The 23,366-nt window shown below is 44.8% G+C and overlaps 1 protein-coding gene across 18 annotated transcripts in view; it reads right to left on the reverse strand.

The window, feature by feature from the left end:
- Window positions 1-23,366, reverse strand: part of TBC1D22A (TBC1 domain family member 22A) — a 465,294-nt gene that overhangs the window by 299,037 nt on the left and 142,891 nt on the right. For all 18 annotated transcript variants that reach the window (XM_064283337.1, XM_064283338.1, XM_064283335.1 and 15 more), the window contains one exon: window positions 11,985-12,113. In XM_064283337.1, the coding sequence (XP_064139407.1) occupies window positions 11,985-12,113 (129 nt within the window). The remainder of the gene's footprint in view (window positions 1-11,984; window positions 12,114-23,366) is intronic.

Raw genomic sequence — 23,366 nt, forward strand, 5'->3', positions numbered from 1 at the left:
CTACCTCAACGAGGCTCACCTGGCCTAGGACGTCAGGCTCCCTGGCCACGTCCCCCGACACAGCACACTAGGTCTGCTCTAACTCCATGGGGCTTAGCTCATCTAGGGTGTCAGGCTCCCTAATCATCACGTCCCCCGACACAGCACACTAGGTCTGCTCTAACTCCACGGGGCTTAGCTCATCTAGGATGTCAGGCTCCCTAGCCACATCCCCCGACACAGCATGCTACATGGTGAGCACCGAGACGCCCTCAGTTCTTTAGCAACATTGTCCACGGTAATTAGTGAACATTGATTTTCAGCCTCTGACATGGGAGCAATTCGAGCACATCAACAGTGTACAAGTTTTCAGCTGTGACAGCTTCTTGGAACACAGGTCACATTTTTCTCCGTAAAGTCCTCGGAAAATCTAAGATGTGTTTCAAAAGAAGCATCTAGAAATCTCTGCTACTGTCCAGCTGATTCCTGCTTGACCCTGTCTGACATGATCATCACATTCAAGGTCTCAGCACCACAGAGGAATGCACTGTGGGTTCAGGAATCAAGCCTGAGCAGGCGTGACAGACCGCTCACAGCATCCCACGTGTACATGGGGACACTCAATCCTAAGCTGGTGTCACAGATGGATCACAGTGTCCCACACGCACACAGGGACACTGGGGCCTGAGCTGGCATCACAGACGGCTCATGGCATCCCATGTGCACACAGGGACAATGGAACCTGAGCTGGTGTCACAGACGGCTCACAGCATCCCACGTCAACTTCCCACACTAGCCACACTGTCTTCACCCCCACTTACCCAGGAACACTCCCTATACAGGACAGAGGAGCACGTTCTAACACCAAGGGGGGCTCTACAGTTGGGTTACCTTTGACCAGCCGTGAGGATGACCACAGAGCACCAGGGTTCCAGGGATTTCTCCTTACTCTGCCTCTCACCAGTACTGTGGCCTCAAGGAAATCACTTACGCACTGCACTCAACCCATTTACACCTTCCAAGCATGAAGACCAGATAAGACTGTGGACTGACAGCCCACAGAACCTTCTGATAATTGTGAGGTTCTGAAACATTTGAGCTATGTTGGACAATAGCAGGTTCCTGCCTCAAACAGTTCCCTAGCCCAGAACCTGGAGACCATCAGCAAGACAGTCGCAATAGAAGCCAAGGGTGCAGAGGACAGCTCAGGGAGAGAGATGGGTCAGTGGCCAGAAGCCAGTAGACCAATGCTCGGGGTGCACGGAAAATAGAGGCAGCAAGGAGGAGGTGGGGCCAAGATGGCCGAGTAATCAGACACTTTCGGTGATCCCTCTTATAACAAAGACCCAAAAAAACAAGTGAATCGATTATATATACGACAAGATAGAAACCCTGAGCATTAAAGGCAAAGTTAAGAAATCGGATTGAGTGACAGGGGAGGGAGACAGTGAGGAGTTGCCAAGTTGGGGCACTGCCTCAGCCCCGATTCTTTGGTGCAACTGCGGCGAGGTTGATGACAGTTTTTGGAGACGGGGCTGCTTCAGCGAAAAAATGCAGGCAACGTGGCGTGCCCCTGACCCTGTGGCATGTCAGCAGCGGGGCTGCCTGTGGTGTTTAGGATGTGGCTGCTTCAGTGAAAGAAGGCAAGAGAAGTTTCACAACCCTAACCCCCTGGTGTGACGGTGGCAGGGCTGGCAGTGGAGTTTAGGACACAGCTGCTTCAGCGAAAGAAGGCAAGTATGGGGACACAGCCCTAACCCCCAGGGCAATCACGGCAGGGACCAGCCAGTGGACACAATCTACACTTGCCTCTGGAATCTGAGATAAAACAGTGCTCTCAGCACAAGATAACCGATTTTCTCTAATCTACTGTGAGGATCTAATAGCTCCTCCTTTGAAAGAACTCTCTCCTATCTATCTGATCCCTCCTCCCTACGCCCTAGCCAGCTTCATTAACAGTTGATTTCCCTGGGTCAGGGATAGGTCCTGCTGCACTCCAAGCCATTCTCCTGGTCTTGGAGAAAGAACAAACTAACAAATGGAGGAAAAATACTCTGCCGACTCCCCTAATCTGGGAACTCAGAGCAGAAGCAGCTCCAGTCCAGGTACAAGCAATCCACAGACTTTGTCTTTCACCCTGCATGGCTGTTATATTGCAAGGGTGAATCTGTCTGAGGTCTTATTGTAACTGTTTCACCTGTGTGGTGAACAGGCAGATTTTTGATGTTTGATACTGCTCTACCTATTAAACAGGGCCCTCACCTACCCACAGCAGGGGCCTGACGACTGGAGGCTACAACCACACCACCTTGCCATCTGTGACAGGGGTCCAAGCATAAGTGGTGCTTCCCAGTCTTTTCAGTTAAAAGCACTGGGTTGCCTATGGTACGGCTGCAGAGCCAAACACCAGAGGGCTCTAGAGAACAGGGACATGTCTTCCTCAGAGACACTCGGGGGAAGGCTGTCAGCCCCTTGCCTTCCTCAGAGTGTGACCCCCTTCTGCTACCAGAAACTAGTGCATACACCAGTCACCACTGCTCCTCTAAGATCGTAGGTGAGAGCCTACACCACACACTAGGTGACCAACTATCAGGACACCTGAGCTGAATCTATACAAGAATAGTGAATGGACTACTAGGCTCATACACCTGGTAACAGCTCTAGCCATCTGGTAACAGGACATTAGTGCTTCAAAGGCTCCAATAATTAAGTTGGCTCACTCTAGTAGCCTATTTGGGTATATGAAAACAAAACAAAGCAAGAAAATAGGACAGAGTGAGCAAACATAAAATAAATTAATAACTTCTAGGTGGCTCAGAGACAACAGTTGATATCAAATCACATAAAGAAGCAGGCCATGATCACTTCAACCAACTCCCAAAACAAAGAATCAAGGACTCTCCCAGATGAAGATGTATTCCTGGAATTTCCAGATGTAGAATACAAAAGATCAATATACAGAATTCTTCAAGACATCAGGAAGGAGATCAGGCAAAACACAGAAAAGCCAAGGAGCACATGGATAAAGCAGTCAAGGAAATTCAGATTTTTCAAGAACGTAATGAAAAATTTAATAGGCTGCAAGAATCCATAGAGAAACAGCGATCAGAAATTCAGAAGATTAGCAATAAAGTTTCAGAATTAGACAACTCAGTAGAAAGTGAGAGGAGCAGAATAGAGGAAACGGAAGTCAGAATTAGTGAGATTGAAGATAAACTATTTGCAAACAATCTATTTGAAGAAAAATCAGATAAAACAATTTTAAAAAATGAAGAAACCCTAAGAATCATGTGGGACTCTATCAAGAAGAATAACTTGTGAGTGATTGGAGTACCAGAACAGAGAGGGATAACAAAAAAAATAGAGAGAGAACTGTTGAAAATCTGTTGCCAGAAAACATCCCTGATATGGTGAGAGATAAAAGGGTATCTATCCAAGATGCTCATCAAACCCCATACAAGGTAGATCCCAAAAGAAAGTCACCAAGACATATTATAATCAAACTTGCCAAAACCAAAGATAAACAGAAAAATTTAAGAGCAGCCAGAGATAAGCTAAAAGTCACCCACAAAGGTGAATCAATAAGAATAAGTTTGGACTATTCAGCAGAAACCATGCAGGCAAGAAGGCAATGGGATGACATATATAAAGCACTGAAGGAGAAAAACTGCCAGCCAAGAATCCTGTATCCAGCAAAATTGTCTCCCAAATATGAAGGGGAAATTAGGACATTTCCAGATAAACAGAAGCTTAGGAAATTTGCAAAAACCAAACCAAAACTATAAGAAATACTAAACGAAGTTCTCTGGTTAGATAGAAAATCAGTAGTATCAGATACCAACCCAACACTAGAACACAGGACAGGGCAACCAAATATCAGCTCAGACAGGGAAATCACAAAAATAAATCAAGATTAAAAAATGCTCAAAACAGGCAATCAGCAGTGTCATTATATAAAAGATGACAACATTAAATCAATAAACAGGGACTAAATAGTCACAGATCTTCCATATGAAAAGGAAATCAACGTGATATAAGGAGATACAAGTCAGAGTTAAACTTAGAAAAATAGGGGTAAATATTAAGGTAACCACGAAGAAGACTAACAATCCTACACATCAAAATAAAACACAAGAAAAACATAAAAGCTCAGCAAAAACAAAATCAACTCCAATAAAAAAGAGGAACACACAATTGACAAAGAAAAACTACTCAGCATAAAAACATAAGTAGAAAAATTCAACTGTCAATACGAAAAAAAAAAAGACATCAAAATGACAGCACTAAACTCATACCTCTCTATAATCACACTGAATGTAAACGGACTAAATGCACCAATAAAGAGACAGGAGTTGCAGAATGGATTAAAAAAACATGATTTATCTAAATGCTGCCTACAAAAGACATACATTAGACTTAAAGACACAAACATACTAACGCTCAAAGGATGGAAAAAATATATCAAGCAAACAACAATCAAAAAAGAGCAGGAGTGGCTATACTAATTTCTGACAAAACAGACTTCAAACTTAAATCTACCAAAAAGGACAAGAAAGGACACTATATAATGATTAAGGGGACAATATACCAGGAGGATATCACCGTATTAAATATTTATGCACCCAACAACAGGGCTTCAAGATACATAAAACAAACTCTAACAGCATTGAAAAGTGAGATAGACAGCTCCACAATAATAGTAGGAGACTTCAACAAAACCACTTTCAATGAAGGACAGAATATCCAGAAAGAAGCTCAATAAAGACACGGAAGAGTTAAATGCCACAATTAAACAACTTGACCTCATAGACATACACAGAACACTCCACCCAACAGCAGCCAAGTGTACTTTCTTTTCCAATGCACATGGAACATTCTCCAGAATAGACCACGTATTAGGCCATAAAGCAAGCCTTAACAGAATCCAAAACATCGAAATATTACAAAACATCTTCTCTGACCATGAAGCCATAAAACTTTAAGTCAATAACAGAAAAATCAGGGAAAAGAAATCAAAAACGTGGAAACTGAACAACACTTTGCTCAAAAACAACTGTATTACAGAAGAAATTAAGGATGGAATAAAGAGATTCACAGAATCCAACGAGAATGAAAACACTTCCTATCAGAACCTTTGGGACACAGCTAAAGCAGTGCTCACAGGTCAATTTATATCAATAAATACACACATCCAAAAAGAAGAAAGGGCAATGATGCTGGTCAGGAGTGAACTTCGTGGCTCAGGCAGACACATAAGACTATGTGGGCGAATCCTGTCTGGTGGTGAGATGAGAAGGAAGAGGAGCTGGTCGAATGGACATGGGGAATACATGGTGGAGAGGAGGAATGTGCATCTCATTAAGAGTAGAGCACCTGGGAGTGTGTGGTGGGGTGTGTATGGCTTTTTGTATGAGAGACTGACTTGATTTGTAAACTTTCAACTAAAGCACAATAAATAAATTAAAAAAAAAAAAAAGAGCCAGCAAGGAAAGAACAGGGGGAAGAAGTCAGAGGATAAATGAGATGGCACCAAAAGGAATACACAAGGACAATTGTCTTGGTCCTCTAATAGCAAGGTGAGGAATTCAGTAATCTGAGACACACATGCACAGGGACTCTTCCAGAGGAGACCTGCCAGCCAGCCTCCTGGGAGAAGGTGGGGTGGGGGGGAGACAACAGGGAGGGAGGAGGAGGAGCAGAGAAATGAGTTGGTGAAGGAGAGGGAACAGGGGGATGAGGAGGGGAGGGAGGGGGAGGAGAGGGAAGAGGAAGGGTGGTGAGAAGGGGAGAAGAAGGGTGTCAGGAAGAGGGGGTAGGGAGAAGAGAGGGGAGTAGGAGGGGGGCAGAGAGAAGGAGGAGGGAGACGGGGAGAAGAAGAGGGAAGAAGGCTGGTGGGAGGAGGAGGAGGAAGAAGGGTGGCAGGAGAACGGGTAGCATGAGGACAGGAGCGCTACAGAAGGGTGGTGAGGGGAGGAGGGGGAGGGGGGCAGGGGGGGCTCCAGCCACCTGTGCAGGAGCCAGGCGTGGGGAAAAGGGCCCACCAGGACCAACTACAGGGTCATTGAGGGCCATCCATTCTAAGAGCACCTTCCCATCCAATGACACTCCCAGAGGCATGCGCCTGTCCTGGCACCAGGACTGTTGGCTTCTCCCGGCAGGAGCCAGCTGGAACCCACCTCAGTCTGCCAAGTGCCCAGCACAGCGACGGGAACAGAGCACACTCCTAACCACACCCTGCCACATGGCTAGCATGACGATGATGAGACCAGTGTCAAAGGGGGCAAAGCTCCACGTTGCCCGCCACCACCACCCGCCCTGCATCCCACCACCCACAGGACCCGGCAGGGAGGAGAAAGGCTGTGAAGGCCCGGCAGAGCTGACCACAAGAGGCAGAGACACACTGGAGCCATTGTTAACGAAGGGCACCTCTGTATGCTTCTGAAATAACGTCTCCGCAGAAGAGCAAACACTTCACCGTCAAACGAAGAAGAGACAAAAGACCAACAGGGGAACTGCGCCGTGGCCCCCACCTGCTGCTGCCTCCCAGGGGCATGGGAGGGCGTGTTTGCTGTGGTCCTTGTGCCCCACAGTGGACAGCAGAGAAAGGGCCCTCTGCCTCAACGTAACAGTGTGCACCAGCCAGAAAGCAGAGCATATTTCAGAGAGGCGTGTTTTCTTAGCATGAGGCAACCAAGGAGGAAAGACAGCCATACTTCAACTTTTTCTCGTTTCTATTACTGTAGAACCCCACCCCCACCCTAGTGGGGAGGCAGCAGGAGGTGGGAGCCACGGCACAGTTCCCCATTAGTCTTTGGAAATTCTCAATAATATGGAAGCTTTTTATTACCTATCATACGAACTGAATAAAGATATACACAGCCCGCTTTTAATTAAATTTCTCTTAAGAAATTCATCACAGTGCAGAGCCTGGTAAACCCTGCAGACAGGTATTACTGTCTGCCTTTGGAAGTCTTCTTCTTGAATTTAAACACATCAAGAACCTGTTCAAAACAGTATTAAATATACCCATTTCCTAAAACTAGTAAAATGGAGAAAACACAGGCTACCTAATGTTTCCCTGGGGGACAGTAATGGCGCAGGGGTAGAATTCTCACACTCCATGCAAGAAATTGGCAATCTACTTCTGAAAATTAGCCAGTGAAAACCCTGTGGAGCACAACAGTCCAACCATGGTGCATGGGGTCAGAATCAGTCAGCGGACAACTTCACAGCACCTAACAACAATCCAACCCCTGTGCACGGGGTCACGATAACTCAGGGGAAGGCTTCACAGCACTTAACAATAATCCAACCCCTGTGTGTGGGGTCACGAAGAGTCAGGGGAGGACTTCACAGCACCTAACAACAATCCAACCCCTGTGCACGGGGTCACGATGAGTCAGGGGAGGACTTCACAGCACCTAACAACAATCCAACCCCTGTGCACAGGGTCACGATAACTCAGGGGAAGGCTTCACAGCACTTAACAATAATCCAACCCCTGTGTGTGGGGTCACGAAGAGTCAGGGGAGGACTTCACAGCACCTAACAACAATCCAACCCCTGTGCACGGGGTCACGATGAGTCAGGGGAGGACTTCACAGCACCTAACAACAATCCAACCCCTGTGCACAGGGTCACGATAACTCAGGGGAAGGCTTCACAGCACTTAACAATAATCCAACCCCTGTGTGTGGGGTCACGAAGAGTCAGGAGAGGACTTCACAGCACCTAACAACAATCCAACCCCTGTGCACGGGGTCACGATGAGTCAGGGGAGGACTTCACACCACCTAACAACAATCCAACCCCTGTGCACGGGGTCACGATGAGTCAGGGGAGGACTTCACAGCACCTAACAACAATCCAACCCCTGTGCACGGGGTCACGATGAGTCAGGGGAGGACTTCACACCACCTAACAACAATCTAACCATTGTGTGTGGTGGGGTCACTATGAGTCAGAGGACAACTTCACAACACCTAACAACAGCATGCGGAACAGAACCTCCAAGAATCCTTTGACTTGAAGACTCTCTGGTGATGCTTCAGAGGAAAGGCTGTCTCTGGACTTTTTACCAGGTATACACCAAATTATTGTTCAGACAGAACAAGGGGACACCACATGGTTTAAAGTCAGGAAAGGCGTGCATCAGGGCTGTATCCTTTCACCATTCTTACTCAATCTGCATACAGAGCAAATAATCCAAGAAGGTGGGCTATACGAAGAACAGGGCATCAGGATTGGTAGAACACTCATGAACCACCTGTGATATGCAGATGACACAACCCTGCTTGCTGAAAGCAAAGAGAACTTGAAACTCTTTTTTTCATTGTACTGTTTTTTTTTAAGTGAAAGTTTACAAACAAAGTCAGACTCTCACACAAAAACTTATATACACCTTGCTACATACTCCCAATTGCTCTCCCCCTAATGAGAAAGCCTGTTCCCTCCCTCCACTCTCTTTTCGTGTCCATTTCGCCAGCTTCTAACCCCCTCTGATCTCTCATCTCCCGTCCAGGGAGGAGACGCCAATACAGTCTCAAGTGTCCACCTGATCCAAGCAGCTCACTCCTCACCAGCATCCCTTTTCAACCATTGTCCAGTCCAATACCTGTCTGAAGAGTTGGCTTCAGGAATGACTTCTGTCCTGGGCCAACAGAAGGTCTCGGGGCCAAGACCACCGGGGTCCTTCTAGTCTCAGTCAGACCACTAAATCTGGTCTTTTGATGAGAATTTGGGGTCTGCATCCCACTGCTCTCCTGCTCCCTCAGGGGTTCTTTGTTGTATTTGCTGTCAGGGCAGTCATCAGCTGTAAATGGGTACCATCTAACTCTTCTGGTCTCAGGCTGATGTAGTCTCTGGTTTATGGGGCCCTTTCTGTCTCTTGGGCTCGTAATTACTTTGTGTCCTTGATGTTCTTCATTCTCCTTTGATCCAAGTGGGCTGAGACCAATTGATGCATCTTAGATGTCTGCTTGATAGCATTTAAGACCCCAAACGCCACTCTCCAAAGTGGGATGCAGAATGTTTTCTTAATAGATTTTATTATGCCAATTGACTTAGATGTCCCCTGAAACCATGGTCCCCAAACCCCCACCCCTGCTACACTGGCCTTTGAAGCATTCAGTTTACTCAAGAAACTTCTCTGCTTTTGGTTTAGTCCAGTTGTGCTGACCTCGCCTATATTGTGTGTTGTCTTCCCCATCACCTAAGGTAGTTCTTATCTACTATCTAATTAGTGAATACACCTCTTCTACCCTCCCTCCCTCCCCTCTCATAACCATCAAGGAATATTTTCTTCTCTGTTTAAACTATTTCTCGAGTTCTTATAACAGTGGTCTTATACAATATTTGTCCTTTTGCAACTGACTAATTTCACTCAGCATAATGCCTTCCAAATTCCTCCATGTTATGAAATGTTTCACAGGTTCATCACTGTTCTTTATCGATGCATTGATGGGCACCTTGGTTGCTTCAATCTTTTTGCTATTGTAAACAGTGCTGCAATGAACAGGGGTGTGCATATATCTATTCATGTAAAGGCTTTTATTTCTCTAGGCTATAGTCCAAGGAGTGGGATTGCTGCATCGTATGGTAGTTCTATTTCTAGCTTTTTAAGGAAGCACCAGATCAATTTCTAGAACTTGAAACTCAAAGAATATCAAACGCTACAGCCTTCAGTACTGATTCCACCTCGACGTAAAGAAAACAAAAATCCTCACTACTGGACCAATAGCAACATCATGATAAATGAAGAAGAGGTTGAAGTTGTCAAGGATTTCATTCACTTGGATCTATAATCAGCACCCATGGAAGCAGCAGTCAAGAAATCAAAGGACGTATCGCCTTGGGCTGCAAAACACTACTTAAGGGCATTGAAGAGCAAAGATGTCCTTTGAGGGTTAAGGTGTGCCTGACTCAAGCCATGATATTTTCGATCACCTCATATGCATACGAAAGTTGGACAATGAATAAAGAAGACCAAAGAATTATGGATGCATTGAATTATGATGCTGGCAAAGAATATGGAATATACCACGGACATCCAGAAAAATGAACAAATCTGTCTTGGAAGAAGTACAGGAAGAATGCTCCTTAGAAGCGAGGATGGTGAGATTTTGTCTCACGTACTTTTAACAGGTTATCAAAAAGGACCACTCCCTGGAGAAAGACACCATGCTTGGTAAGGTAGAGAGTCAGTGAAAAAAAGGCAGACCCTCAACCAGATGGACTCACACAGAGGCTGAAACAATGGGCTCAGACACAGCAATGATTGTGAGGGCGGCACAGGACCTGGCAGCATTGCATTCTGTTGTATATAGGATCACCGTCACCAGAAATGTGTGTCAATCTGGTGGGGCCATGATTTCCAGCGTTCTGTGGTTGTCCTCCTTTTTGTGATTGTAATTTTATGCTAAAAAGGATTATTAGGCTGGGATTGTGACACCACCCTTACCCATGTCATATCCCTGATTCAATGTAAAGAGAGTTTGAGTTCCCTGGGGTGTGGCCTACACCACCTTTTATCTCTCAAGAGATAAAAGGAAAACAGCACCAGGAGCAGAGCGCATCCTCTGGACATGGGGTCCCTGTGCCTGAGAAGCTCCTCAACCAGGAGAAGATTGAGGACAAGGACCTTCCTCCAGAGCTGACAGAGAAACAAAGCCTTCCCCTGGAGCTGACACCCTGATTTTGGGCTTGTAACCTACTAGACTGTGAGAAAATAAATTTCTCTTTGTTAAAGCCATCCACCTGGGGTATTTCTGTTACGGCTGCACTAGATGACTAAGACAGCCATCCACCTGGGGTATTTCTGTTACGGCTGCACTAGATGACTAAGACAGCCATCCACCTGGGGTATCTCTGTTATGGCAACACTAGATGACTAAGACAGCCATCCACCTGGGGTATCTCTGTTACGGCAACACTAGATGACTAAGACAGCCATCCACTTGTGGTATTTCTGTTATAGCAGCACTAGGTGACTAAGACAGCCATCCACTTGTGGTATTTCTGTTATAGCAGCACTAGATGACTAAGACAGCCATCCACTTAGGGTATTTCTGTTATAGAAGCACTAGATGACTAAGACGGTCACTATGAGTCAGAACCAACTTGACAGCACCCAAGAACAACAAATCCTAAAGTGACAGAAAGGTGTGGACATCCACATCTGAGGTAGAAGAGTCTACCATGCATTATCTAGAGGGCGAGCTTCCAAAGAGAAATATTCCCTGCTAATATGTCTCAGCACAATCAGAAGTTGATTTTGAAATACGAGGCAGTGATACCAAATAGGAACTACCTTCTTGATTAACTCTACCACAAACCATCGTGGATTTTCACATGTCACAAAGACTGAAAATGACAAAGCCCATGAAGTGCTACTCTAACGGCAAATCCTGGATGCACTGTGAATTATAAATCAATCTGGAGCATTTCTCCCATTACACACGCTGTCTGTCAACTGACTGCTCAGGGAACCATAATTAGACTGATTTTGTACGAAACTAAGTAGCAAATTGATGAGCTGGATATCCCTTTCTTCTATCTGGATCATGTCCCTAACCGTGCCACAGAGCACACATCCTCCAGTGCCCAGGGGAGTACCTCTCTCCGGGTCTGATCCATAAGCAGCCTAGCCCTGGACCTTCAGAACAGCTCTGTTGTCCTAACAGCAGCTCCTGCCTTCCGCTCACTCATGACCAACAAGGCACAAAAACCCAACAGCTCCCCAGGCAGATCCAGGGACTGCTGAGGGGCTCTCACGCATCTGTATTGTGACTCCAATTAAAACTACCCTTTTTGTTTTTCTACAAGGAACTGGAGACAAGTGAGGTACTACTATTGGGGGAAATTTACCATTATTTGTTTGCAAATATATTCCTTTATTACCAAATAAAAATCTGTGAACCAGTCAGGCTTGATAAACATTTCCTCCTACACAGCACCCATGCTAAGGTATTTCAAGGAGCATATGAGAAGAGAAAAAGGATTCCCACCTGTCTATATGTATCGTGGTGAACTTCATCATTCCTAGAATCATAATAGTGCTCAATGAAAGCAAAGTATTCTTTTTGTTTTCTCTGGAGAGTGGCTGGTCTTCGGTCGACATTGGCAGGAAGGTAGCCCTGGTAGGAAAGAAAAGAAGAGTACATCTGATTACTGCCAATTCATGGAGTCTCTATTAAAAGTTTGAAATCGAAAGCGCTTGAGTGAGGTTTGTGTTCTATCCTTTCCCAGGTAGGGAGCATAAGTAAATGAGTTGTGAAAAAGGAGCAGATATAAAGAACCAGCTACACTGCCAACATCTCTCTCCCACTGTCACTGAGCAAGGTCAAGGACCAGCGCACTTACAGCCTCCACCGAGTCGATCGGCTGGACTCACAGCCACACAACAGCCAGACGGGAATCTCAGTGTCAAGCATGCATTTAATACTCTCCTAAAGTAACATGTAGACACACATCATGAAGACTTCAGAAGTCTGTACACTCTTACAACCAAAAATATATGTATTTTTATATCTTATATGGAAACCGTGGTGGTGTAGTGCTTAATTGCTACAGCTAACCAAAAGGTCGGCAGTTCGAATTTGCCAGGCGCTCCTTGGAAACTCTATGGGGCAGTTCTAATCTGTCTTATAGGAGATAGGCAGTTCTAATCTGTCTTCTAATCTGTCAGACTAGGAGTCGGAATGGGTTGCTTGTTTGTTGCTTGTATCTTATATATGTCATATATATACATAGGCACAAACACACACATATATACATATATATACACAAACACACCCTCCCCTCACTTCTCAACATGGTTAACATGGTTAGGTTCCAAGACCAGGTCATTTTACGAAACTGGCATTATAAGAAAATGAAGGATGATACCATTAGATCACAAAATGGACGATGACTGCATCATTACATCACTGCAGACTGCAGTATTACATAACTGCCAAGCCACAGAGAAATCTGGCCCAGCCAAGTTGATACCCCCCACATGTCTGTCAGTTTGTTACACTGTGGAGGCTTGCATGTTGCTGTGGTGCTGGAAGCTATGTCACGGGTATTCGGATATCAGTAGGGTCACCACGGAGGACAGGTTTCAGCTGAGCTTCCAGACTAAGACAGGCTAGGAAGAAGGATGTGGAAGTCTACTTCTGAAAAGAATTAGCCAGTGAAAACCTTAGAATAGCATAGAGAATACCAGAAAGATGTTTACTTGTGTTTTATTGACTACACCAAGGCATTCCACTATGTGGTTCATAACAAATTATGGATAATATTGTGAAGGATGGAAATTCAGAACACTTCATTGTGCTCATGAGGAACCAGAAAACAGATCAAGAGGCAGACATTTGAACAGAACAAGGGGATACTACAGGGCTTAAAGTCAGAGACGGTATGTATCTTTTCACCACACCAATTCAATCTGTATGCTGAGCAAATAACGTGACAAACTGGACTATAAGAACAGGGAACCAGAATTAGAGAAAGATTCATTAACAACCTGAGTTATGCAGATGACACAGCCTTGCTTGTCGAAAGTGAAGAGGACTTGAAGCACTTACTGATGAAGATCAAAGACCACACCCTTCAGTATAGATTACACCTCAACATAAAGAAAACAAAACTCCTCACAACTGGACCAATAAGCAACATCATGATAAACGGAGAAAAGACTGAAGTTGTCAAGGATTTCATTTTACTTGGATCCACAATCAATACCCACGGAAGCAGCAGTCAAGAAATCAAAAGACACATCGCATTGGGCAAATCTGCTGCAAAGGACCTCTTTAAAGTGTTGAAGAGCAAAGAAGTCACGCTGAAGAAAAAGGTGCACCTGACCCAAGCCATGGTATTTTCAATTGCACCATATGCATGCGAAAGCTGGACAATGAATAAGGAAAACCAAAGAAGAATCGATGCCTTTGAATTATGGTGTTGGCGAAGAATGCTGAATATACCACAGGCTACCAAAAGACCAACAAATCTGTCTTGGAAGAAGTACAACCAGAATACTCCTTAGAAGCAAGGATGGCGAGACTGTGCCTTGCAAACTTTGGACATGTTGTCAGGAGGGATCAGTACCTGGAGAAGGACATCATGCTTGGTAAAGTACAGGGTCAGTGGAAAAGAGGAAGACCCTCAACGGGATGGATTGACACAGTGGCTGCAACAATGAGCTCAAGCATAACGACGATTTTAAGGATGGCACAGGAGCAGGCAGTGTTTCGTACTGTGGTACATAGGGTCGCAATGAGTCAGAACTAACTGGACAGCACCTAACAACAACAACTTGACACACAACCTCGGCCATTAGAGCCAGCATTACTCTTGCCTCACAATTTGGTGTTCGTTACCACACGTACATCGTTAATGTGCAAAATAGTTGGATACTAGATTTTGCATTATTGTTATAAATGTGAAATGGCAAAGAACGAGATAGTCAATAAGTGAGGAGAAGGTATACAGTTGTTGTGTACAGTCGAGTTCATTCCAACTCATAGTGACCCTGTAAGACAGAGTAGAAGTGCCCCATATGGTTTCCAAGGCTATAAATCTTCAAAGAAGTAGACTTTCTCCCACACAGCACTGGTGGATTCAAACCCATGACCTTTCAGTTAGCAGTTGAGTGCTTAACCACATTTCTCTATGTATATATACATATGTATATATATGTGTGTGTGTGCATGTGTGTGTGTATGTACTGTTGTTTTTATTAAGGGCCTTTGAGCCAGTTCCCACTCACAGAGACCCTATGTACTACGGAATGAAACACTGCCAGGTCGAGTGCCATCCTCAGGATCTTTGTTATGCTTGAGCTCATTTTCGCAGCCACTGTGTCAATCCATCTCACTGAAGGTCTTCCTCTCTTTCACTGAGTCTCTACTTTACCAAGCAATGTTCTTCTCCAACACCATAACTCAAAGGCATCAAATCTTCTTCAGTCTTCCTTATTCACTGCCCAACTTTTGCATGCTTATGAGGCGATTGAAGATACCATGGCTTGGGTCAGACACACCTTAGTCCTTAAAGTGACATCTTTGCTTTTTAACACTTTATAAAGGTCTTTTGCAGATTTCCCAATGCAATCTTTCTTTTGATTTCTTCTTGACTGCTTGCTGTTTCCATGGGTATTAATTGTGGATCCAAGTAAAATGAAATCCTTGACAACTTCAACCTTTTCTCTGTTTATCATTGGTCCAGATATGAGGATTTTTGTTTTCTTTATGTTGAGGTGTAATCCATACTGAAGGCTGTGGTCTTTGATCTTCATCAGTAAGTGCTTTAAGTCCTCTTCGCTTTCTGCAGCAAGGTTGTGTCATCGGCACAACGCAGGTTGTTAATGAGTTTTCTACCAATCCTGACGCCCTAATCTTCTTCATTTAGTCGAGCTTCTCAGGTTATTTGTTTAGCACACAGATTGAATAGGTAAGGTGAAAGGACACTGCCCTGATGCACACCTTTTCTGACTTTAAGCCCCATAGTATCCCCTTGTTCAGTTCAAAGACTGCTTCTTGATCTATGTACAGGTTCCTCATGAGCACAATTAAGTGTTCTGGAATTTCCATTCTTCACGATGTTATCCATTATTTGTTACGATCCACACAGTCAAATGCCTTTGCATAGTCAAAAAAAAAAAAAAAACACAGGTAAACATCTTTCTGGTATTCTCTGCTTTCAGCCAGGGTCCATCTGACATCAGCAATGATATCCCTTGTTTTACATCCTCTTCTGAATCCGGCTTAAATTTCTGGCAGTTCCCTGTCGCTGTACTTCTGCTGTCATTTTTTAACGATCTTCAGTAAAATTTTACTTGTGGATGATATTAATGATATTGTTTAGTAATTTCTGAATTCTGTTGGATCACCTTTCTCTGGAAAAGGCATAAATATGGATTTCTTCCAGTCAGTTAAGCCAGGTAGCTGTTTTCTAAATTTCTTGGCATATACGAGTAGTAACTATCAGTGTTGCATCCGTTTGCTGAAACATCTCAATTATTTTGTCAATTCCTGGAGCCTTGTTTTTCAGTGCAGCTTGGACCTCTTTCTTCAGTACCGTTGATTCCTGATCATATGTTACCTCTTGAAATGGCTGAATGTCAACCAATTCTTTTTGGTATAATAACTCTGTGTATTCCTTCCATCTTCTTTTGATGCTTCCTGCATCATTTAATATCTTCCCCATAGAATCTTTTGCTATTGCAACTCGAGGCTTGAATTTTTTCCTCAGTTCTTTCAGCTTGAGAAACGCCGAGCGTGTTCTTCCCTTTTGGTTTTCCATCTCCAGCTCTTTCCACATGTCATTATAATACTTTACTTTGTCTTCTCGAGCTTCCCTTTGAAATCTTCTGTTCAGTTCTTTTATTTCGTTTCGTCTTTTTGTTTTAGATACTCAACATTCAAGAGCAAGTTTCAGAGTCTCTTCTGACATCTATTTTGGTCTTTCTTGTTTTCTAAATGCCCTTTTGCTTTCTTCATATATAATGTCCTTGATGTCATTCCACAACTTGTCTGGTCTTCGGTCATGAGTATGCGATGCATCAAATCTATTCTTCAGGTGGTCTCTAAATTCAGGTGGGATATACTCAAGGTCATACTTTGGCTCTCATGGGCTTGTTCTAATTTTCTTCAGTTTCAACTTGAACTTGTATGTGAGCAAACCATGGCCTGTTCCGCACTCAGACCCTGGCCTTGTTCTGACTGATATTGAGCTTTTCCATTGTCTCTTTCCACAGATAGTCGATTTGATTCCTGTGTATTCCGTCTGGCAAGGTTCATGTGTATAGTTGCCATTTATGTTGGTGAAAAAAGGTATTTGCAACGACAAAGTCGTTGGTCTGGCAAAATTCTATCACACGATCTCTGGTGTCATTTCTATCACCAAGGCCATATTTTCCAACTACTGATCTTTCTTACTTACCGACTTGCACATTCCAATCACCAGTAATTATCAATGTATCCTGATTGCATGTTCGATCAATTTCAGACTGCAGAAGCTGGTAAAAATCTTCAATTTCTTCATCCTTGACCTTAGTGGTTGGTGCGTAAATTTGAATAACAGTCGTATTAACTGGTCTTCCTTGTAGGCGTATGGATACTATCCCATCACTGACAGCGTTGTACTTCAGGATAGATCTTGATATGTTCTTTTTGAGGGTAAATGCAACGCCATTCCTCTTCAAGTTGTCATTCCCATCATAGCAGACGATATGGCTGTCCAATTAAAAGTGATGAATACCAGTATATTTCAGCCCACTAATGCCTAGGATATCAATGTTTATGTGTTCCATTTCATTTTTGATGATTTCCAATTTTCCTAGATTCATACTTGGTACACTCCACATTCCAGTTATTAATGGATGCTTGAAGCTATCTCTTCTCATCTTGTGTCATGCTATGGTTTATATTTCCTGTATAAGAAAGATTTTCTTTGTTTTTTTCTGCAAGTTTTAAAGCCTTGCCTGGCTGCCTCCTTCTCATCCCTGGAGTGTCTCTCCAGTGGTCCTTCTTCAGTGAGACTCAAACGGCTGGTCATGTGGACCCCAGCATCACTGAGCATGAAGGTCCCTCAAGGCCACCCACACCACACCAGCCACGTGGCAGATGCACAAACGTCTGCTGAGTGAACTAATGTGTGAGTGAGTGAGCGCATGGCTGGGTGGGCCAGTGAGGTGGTGGGTTGGGGGTGCGGGTGTGTTGGCGAGTGAGTGGGTAGGTAAGTGAGTGGGTGGGGGGCAAGTGAGTGAGTGGGAGGGTGGGTGGGCAAGTGAGGTGGTGGGTCAGAGGGGAAAGTATGTTGGCAAGTTACTGGGTAGGCAGGAGAGTGAGTAAATAAGTGGGTGGGTGGGCAACTGAGTGAGTGGGTTGGTAAATGAGTGGGTAGGATGCGAGTGAGTGGGTGAGAGGGTGGGTGAGTGGGTAGGTGGGTGGGTGAGTGAATAAGTGGTTGAGTGAGTGAGTGGGGTGGGCAGGCAGGCTGTTGAGTGAGTAGATGAGTGAATAAGTGGGTGGGTAGGTGGAGGTGATGGATTGAACTGTGTCCCCCAAAAATGTGTGTCAACTTGGCTAGGCCATGATTCCCAGTATTGTATGGCTGTCCACCATTTTGTCATCAGATGCGATTTTTCTATGTTTTGTAAATCCTACCTCTATGATATTAATGAGGCAGGATTAGAGAGCTATGTTAATGAGGCAGTACTCAATCTACAAGATTAGGTTGTATTTTAAGTCAATCTCTTTTGGGATATAAAAAAGAGAAGCAAGCAAGGAGATGGGGGACGTCATACCACCAAGAAAGTTGCGCTAGGAGTAGACCACATCCTTTGGACCCAGGGCCCCTATGCTGAAAAGCTTCTAGACCAGGTGAAGATTGATGACAACGGCCTTCCCCCAGAGCCAAGAGAGAGAGAGAAAGCGTCCCCCTGGAGCTGGTGCCCTGAATCCAGACTGCTAGCCTCCTAGACTGTGAGAGAATAAACTTGTTTGTTAAAGCCATCCTCTTGTGGTATTTCTGTTATAGCAGCGTTAGATAACTAAGACAGTGGGTGAGTGAGTGGGTGAGTGGGTGGGTGGGTAAGCAGGTGGCTACATTAGTGAGTCAGTGAGTGAGTGGGTGGATGGATGAGTGAGTGAGTGAGTAGGCGTGTGAGTAAGTGAGTGGGTGCCTGGGTGGGTGGGTGAGTGGGTGAGGGAAAGTACATGCCTGCCATGGGGCTTTGTGCCTTTCAAAGTGCTTTCACACCTGTAGCAGACATCACCTGTGCTCCGGGCTAAACATCTACCTGCCCTTTATTCAAACAGTGTCCTGAAGGTCCACGAGAGGCACATCTCCGTATTCTTACCCCATGTGGTCCAGGTGGGCAATCTCCTCCCTTAGCTTCAAGATGGGTCATGGCTAGTCTCAGCTAAGCAGCTCCATCTTCCCAATGGCCATAGTGACTAATGTGTTTGGGGGTAGAGAGGTGACCCCATGCAGGCACAAAAGCCAGGCCCAACATTTTCCTTTGCTTCTTCTTGTGAATAGAGAAGAATGTGCATACTCTGGAGCTGTGGCAGCCACTCTACGACCACAAGGGAGAACCATGAGCTGCAGGTTCACCATGAAGAGCTATCTGTCTCCTCTCACTACAATATAAACTCCATGAGGGCAGGAATTCTAAGGGCTTAGAATACTTCCTGGCACACAACAAATAATATTTGCTGAATGAATGAATGATGCCAACATGATGAAAAATGATATGGTCACACTCAAAGGAGGCTCACCTGAGGGTTCAAGGAAGATCTAGAGAAGATACCTGAGCTAGCTTTTCAAAAATAAGCATGTGTTAGCAGACCTATCTGGTTCCTGTTTGGTGGTGCTTTAATGGTGGAATGGGGGAGACAGAACACACGCCCTGTGACAGCTTAGACAACTGCATAAGAAGGCAGAGACTTGAGTCCAGGTTGGCACTGGGAGAGGTATGAAATAAAGCCAGGCAGATCATGAGCACAGAGATGTCTGGCGTGGCCAGGTGGAGCCTGCCCTGTGTGACAGACCGGGCAGTGGGGGCCCCCACAGGCTGGAAGCCTGACAGTGTATAAGTAGATTTACAGGAACTACATCTAAAGGTTTCTTCATGAACAGTAACAAGTACTTGTAGAAATTCTTCAAGTTAAATTCTAACTTAACTTACTGAAATACAAGTTCTAAAAGGCAAGTATGGCAAAATCAGAACACAGCGATTAGAAGACCCCTCCCACCCACCCAGCGACCCCATTCCAAAGGAAAACACACATATGCAAGTTGAGGCCTTTCGATAATTAAGCAAGACTAGAAATTATGCAAATGAAATACATTCAAGTATGCAATGAATTTTAAATGACAGAACTACAGAAAACTTAATTGCTGTATTAGCATGCTATAAAAACACTAATCATAAATGTAAAACAATGCGTGCATATGCTTGTATCTAGATTGTCCTGGTGACATAAAACTCAAGCAGTTCCTCCCACTGCATTCATATGCAAACCTACCTCAATATACTGAAAGAAAAAAAGATGAGACCGGAGTTTCGATTATCATTTTTAGCCATTATGCTCACTAGCATAAATGTTAAATGTTTAATTAGTTTTTGTTCAGTATGTCTGAAAAACTTATTTAAAAAAAGAACCAAAAATATGATTTTTCTACAGCTGTGATTTTTAAAAAGTTACTACACCTCAATGCATGGAATTAAAATTTGAAACAGTATTGTTGTTGTTAGGTGCTACCCAGTGGGTTAGGTACAGTGTTTGGATCTGTTGTTGAATTGCGTATGAGGCGCATGAAAATACCATGGCTTGCATCAGGTGCACCACAGTCCATAGGTGACATCTTTTTTTTAACACTTTAAAGAGGTCTTTTGCAGCAGATTTGCCCAATGCAATGTGTCGTTTGATTTCTTAACTGATTGTAAATAACATTAGTTGTGGCTTAATGATATGTTCTAGAGTTTTATTAATTATGCAAAGCCATTCGGCTGTGTGAATCAAATTATGGGTAACATTACAAAGAATGGGACTTCCAGATACTTAATTGTGCTCACGCGGAATCTGTACAAAGGCCAAGAGGCAGTCGTTCCAACAGAACAAGGGGATACAGAGTGGTTTAAAGTCAGGAAAGGTGTGAGTCAGGGTTGTATCCTTTCACCAGACCTATTCAATCTGTATGCTGAGCAAATAATCTGAAAAGATGCACTATATGAAGAAGAATGGGGCATCAGAATTGGAGGAAGACTCATTAACAACCTACGTTACGCAGGTGACACAATGTTCTCTGCTGAAAGTGAAGAGGACTTGAAGCACATCCTGCTGAAGATCAAAGACCACAGCCTTCAGTATGGATTTCACCTCAACATAAAGAAAACGAAAATTCTCACAACTGGACCAATGAGCCACATCATGGTAAATGGAGAAAAGACTGAAGTTGTTAATGATTTCATTTTACTTGGATCCACAATCAACACCCATGGAAGCAGCAGTCAAGAAATCAAAAGACACATTGTGTTGGGCAAATCTACTGCAAAAGATCTCTTTAAAGTGTTGAACAGTAAAGATGTCACCTTGAGGACTAAGGTGCACCTGATCCAAGCCATGGTGTTTTCAATCGCATCATATGCATGCAAAAACTGGATGATGAATGAGGAAGACCAAAGAAGAATTGATGCCTTTGAATTACAGTGTTGACAAAGAATACTGAATATACCATGGACTGCCAGAAAAACGAACAAATCTGTCTTGGAAGAAGTACAGTCAGGGTGCTCCTTGGAAGCCAGGAAGGTGAGACTTCGTCCCATGAACTTTGGACATGTTGTCAGGAGGGACCAGCACATGGAGGACATCATGCTTGGTAAAGCAGAGGTCAGCGAAAAAGAGGAAGACCCTCAGCAAGATGGACTGACACAGTGGCTCCAACAATGGGCTCAAACACAGCAAGGACCATGAGGATGGCACATAACTGGGCAGTGTTTCGTTCTGTTGTTCATAGCGTCGCTATGAGTCGGAACCAACTCAACAGCACCTAACAACAACAGACTAGAGTATGTGTTAGTTCTTCATAAACAGCCAGGACCATGCGTCTCATCTTTCTTCATTAAAATAGTATTTTCTATTCATCAGTTAAGAATCCTGCCCTTCAACAAACCATCAGGATAATGGTAATGACAAATCACAAACGTATTGGGAAAAAAATCATTAGCTTGTCAGGCCTTGAAACAGATTCATATTGAAGCACATCTTTGGCTATTTGTCTTTTTAAATTGGACAAATGATAAATTCTTCTCAGATTTGCAATTCAATTCTTAATATCTTGAACCTTGAAAGGAGTAAGTGGACTGGGATGAACCATCACTGCTGGCTGCCTTTCCTGGTGGTGAGAACCCGGGGGGGCCCAATGGGGACATTGAAGGCTGACACCGTCCGCTCCCTCTTCTACAGGCCTCATGAGGCACAGGGGCTTGATGTTTTCCCTCCTTGTTACTTACCAGCACCAAACACAACGCCTGAAACGCAGACAGTGCTCAACAGTGTCTGGCGAATGAATGGACAAGCAAACCAATGACCAGGTAAGAGGCACTCCTGGCTTTCCACTTCCAGATATGCAGCCTAATCACTTCCCACTTAGAACCCCTGGGGATGAAGCCCAAGCAATGTGCCTGGACACAAGTCCTACCCACTCTCCTTGTCCTGGTCCCCAACCTCCCCTGGCTCCCTATCCACTCCCTCATCCAGGGGATCAATCTGCCAGGCCCTAAACCAACCAGCTCCCCTGGGCCTTTGCTCAAGCTTGTCCACACCCACAATGTGAGCCTGGGCTCTACAATGCCCCCCGCTCCCCCGAACCCGGAAACACCTTTCAAGACTCAACATAACCATCCACCTCATTGAGAACCCTGGCCTGGCACCCGCAGCCCCTCAGTCCCTTGAAGCAACCTCCCCTTCTTAGCAGCCTACTTCTGGAAGCTCAGACTTTGCACACTGACTGTGCCAGGTACTTCTTACTCCACAAGCTCAGGGAGGACCAAGAACTGTCACATTCACCTCTGTCCCTTCTCCCCCTGCTTCCCCAACTCCTGCTGCCTTTCAAGTTCCACTCACACCACAGGATCCAGGTGAAGAGTCTCCTCTCTGTGAAGCTTGCCTTCACCACTGGAACTGCCGCTGCCCGCAATCGCCCAGGCAGAGAACTCTGGCTCTTCCGTGTTCATGGCCATGTCCATACCCCCTACAAACCCCTCACAGCTGTGCAGTCACCAGACCATGCAGTCACTGCACCTCTCCACATCTGCATCCCAGTCCACATGTGGGCATCCTAATGGTGGGCCAACATCATATTCATTCTGTATCCCGAGCAAGGAGTCCCTGGGTGGCACAGATGGTTAAGCGCTGGACTACTAACCGAAAGGTCTGGAGTTCAAACCCGCCCAGAGGTGCCTCAGAAAACAGGCCTGGCGATCTGCTCCAGAAAGGTCACAGCCTTGAAATCCCTATGAAGCACAGTTGTACTCTGCACGGAGTGGGTCACCACAAGTCGGAATCAACTCAATAGCGATGAACAACGCCACCACCTTGGGTAAAGGGCCCACGGACACGATGTTGGTTAAATGAACCACTGTGTCTGAGAATGCCTTGGCACTCTCTCCCTGCATCCAGCTGACCTGGTTAAAGGCCCCACCCTCCTCCAAAGGCTCCCACTCACGGCCAGCAAAATGGAGCCCACTGGCACCCGCCCCTTGGGGTCCCTTCCACCGAGTCCCTAGTTAACCAGTGCACTAGGGTGTCTACACCACGGATGAGAAGACCAGGAGTTGAAGGGAAAGGAACAGCACAAAGCAATTAACATAAGGCTTTCTGCCCAGAAACAATACA

The sequence above is a fragment of the Loxodonta africana genome, chromosome 4 (assembly GCF_030014295.1).
Source record: "Loxodonta africana isolate mLoxAfr1 chromosome 4, mLoxAfr1.hap2, whole genome shotgun sequence".
NCBI lineage: Eukaryota > Metazoa > Chordata > Mammalia > Proboscidea > Elephantidae > Loxodonta > Loxodonta africana.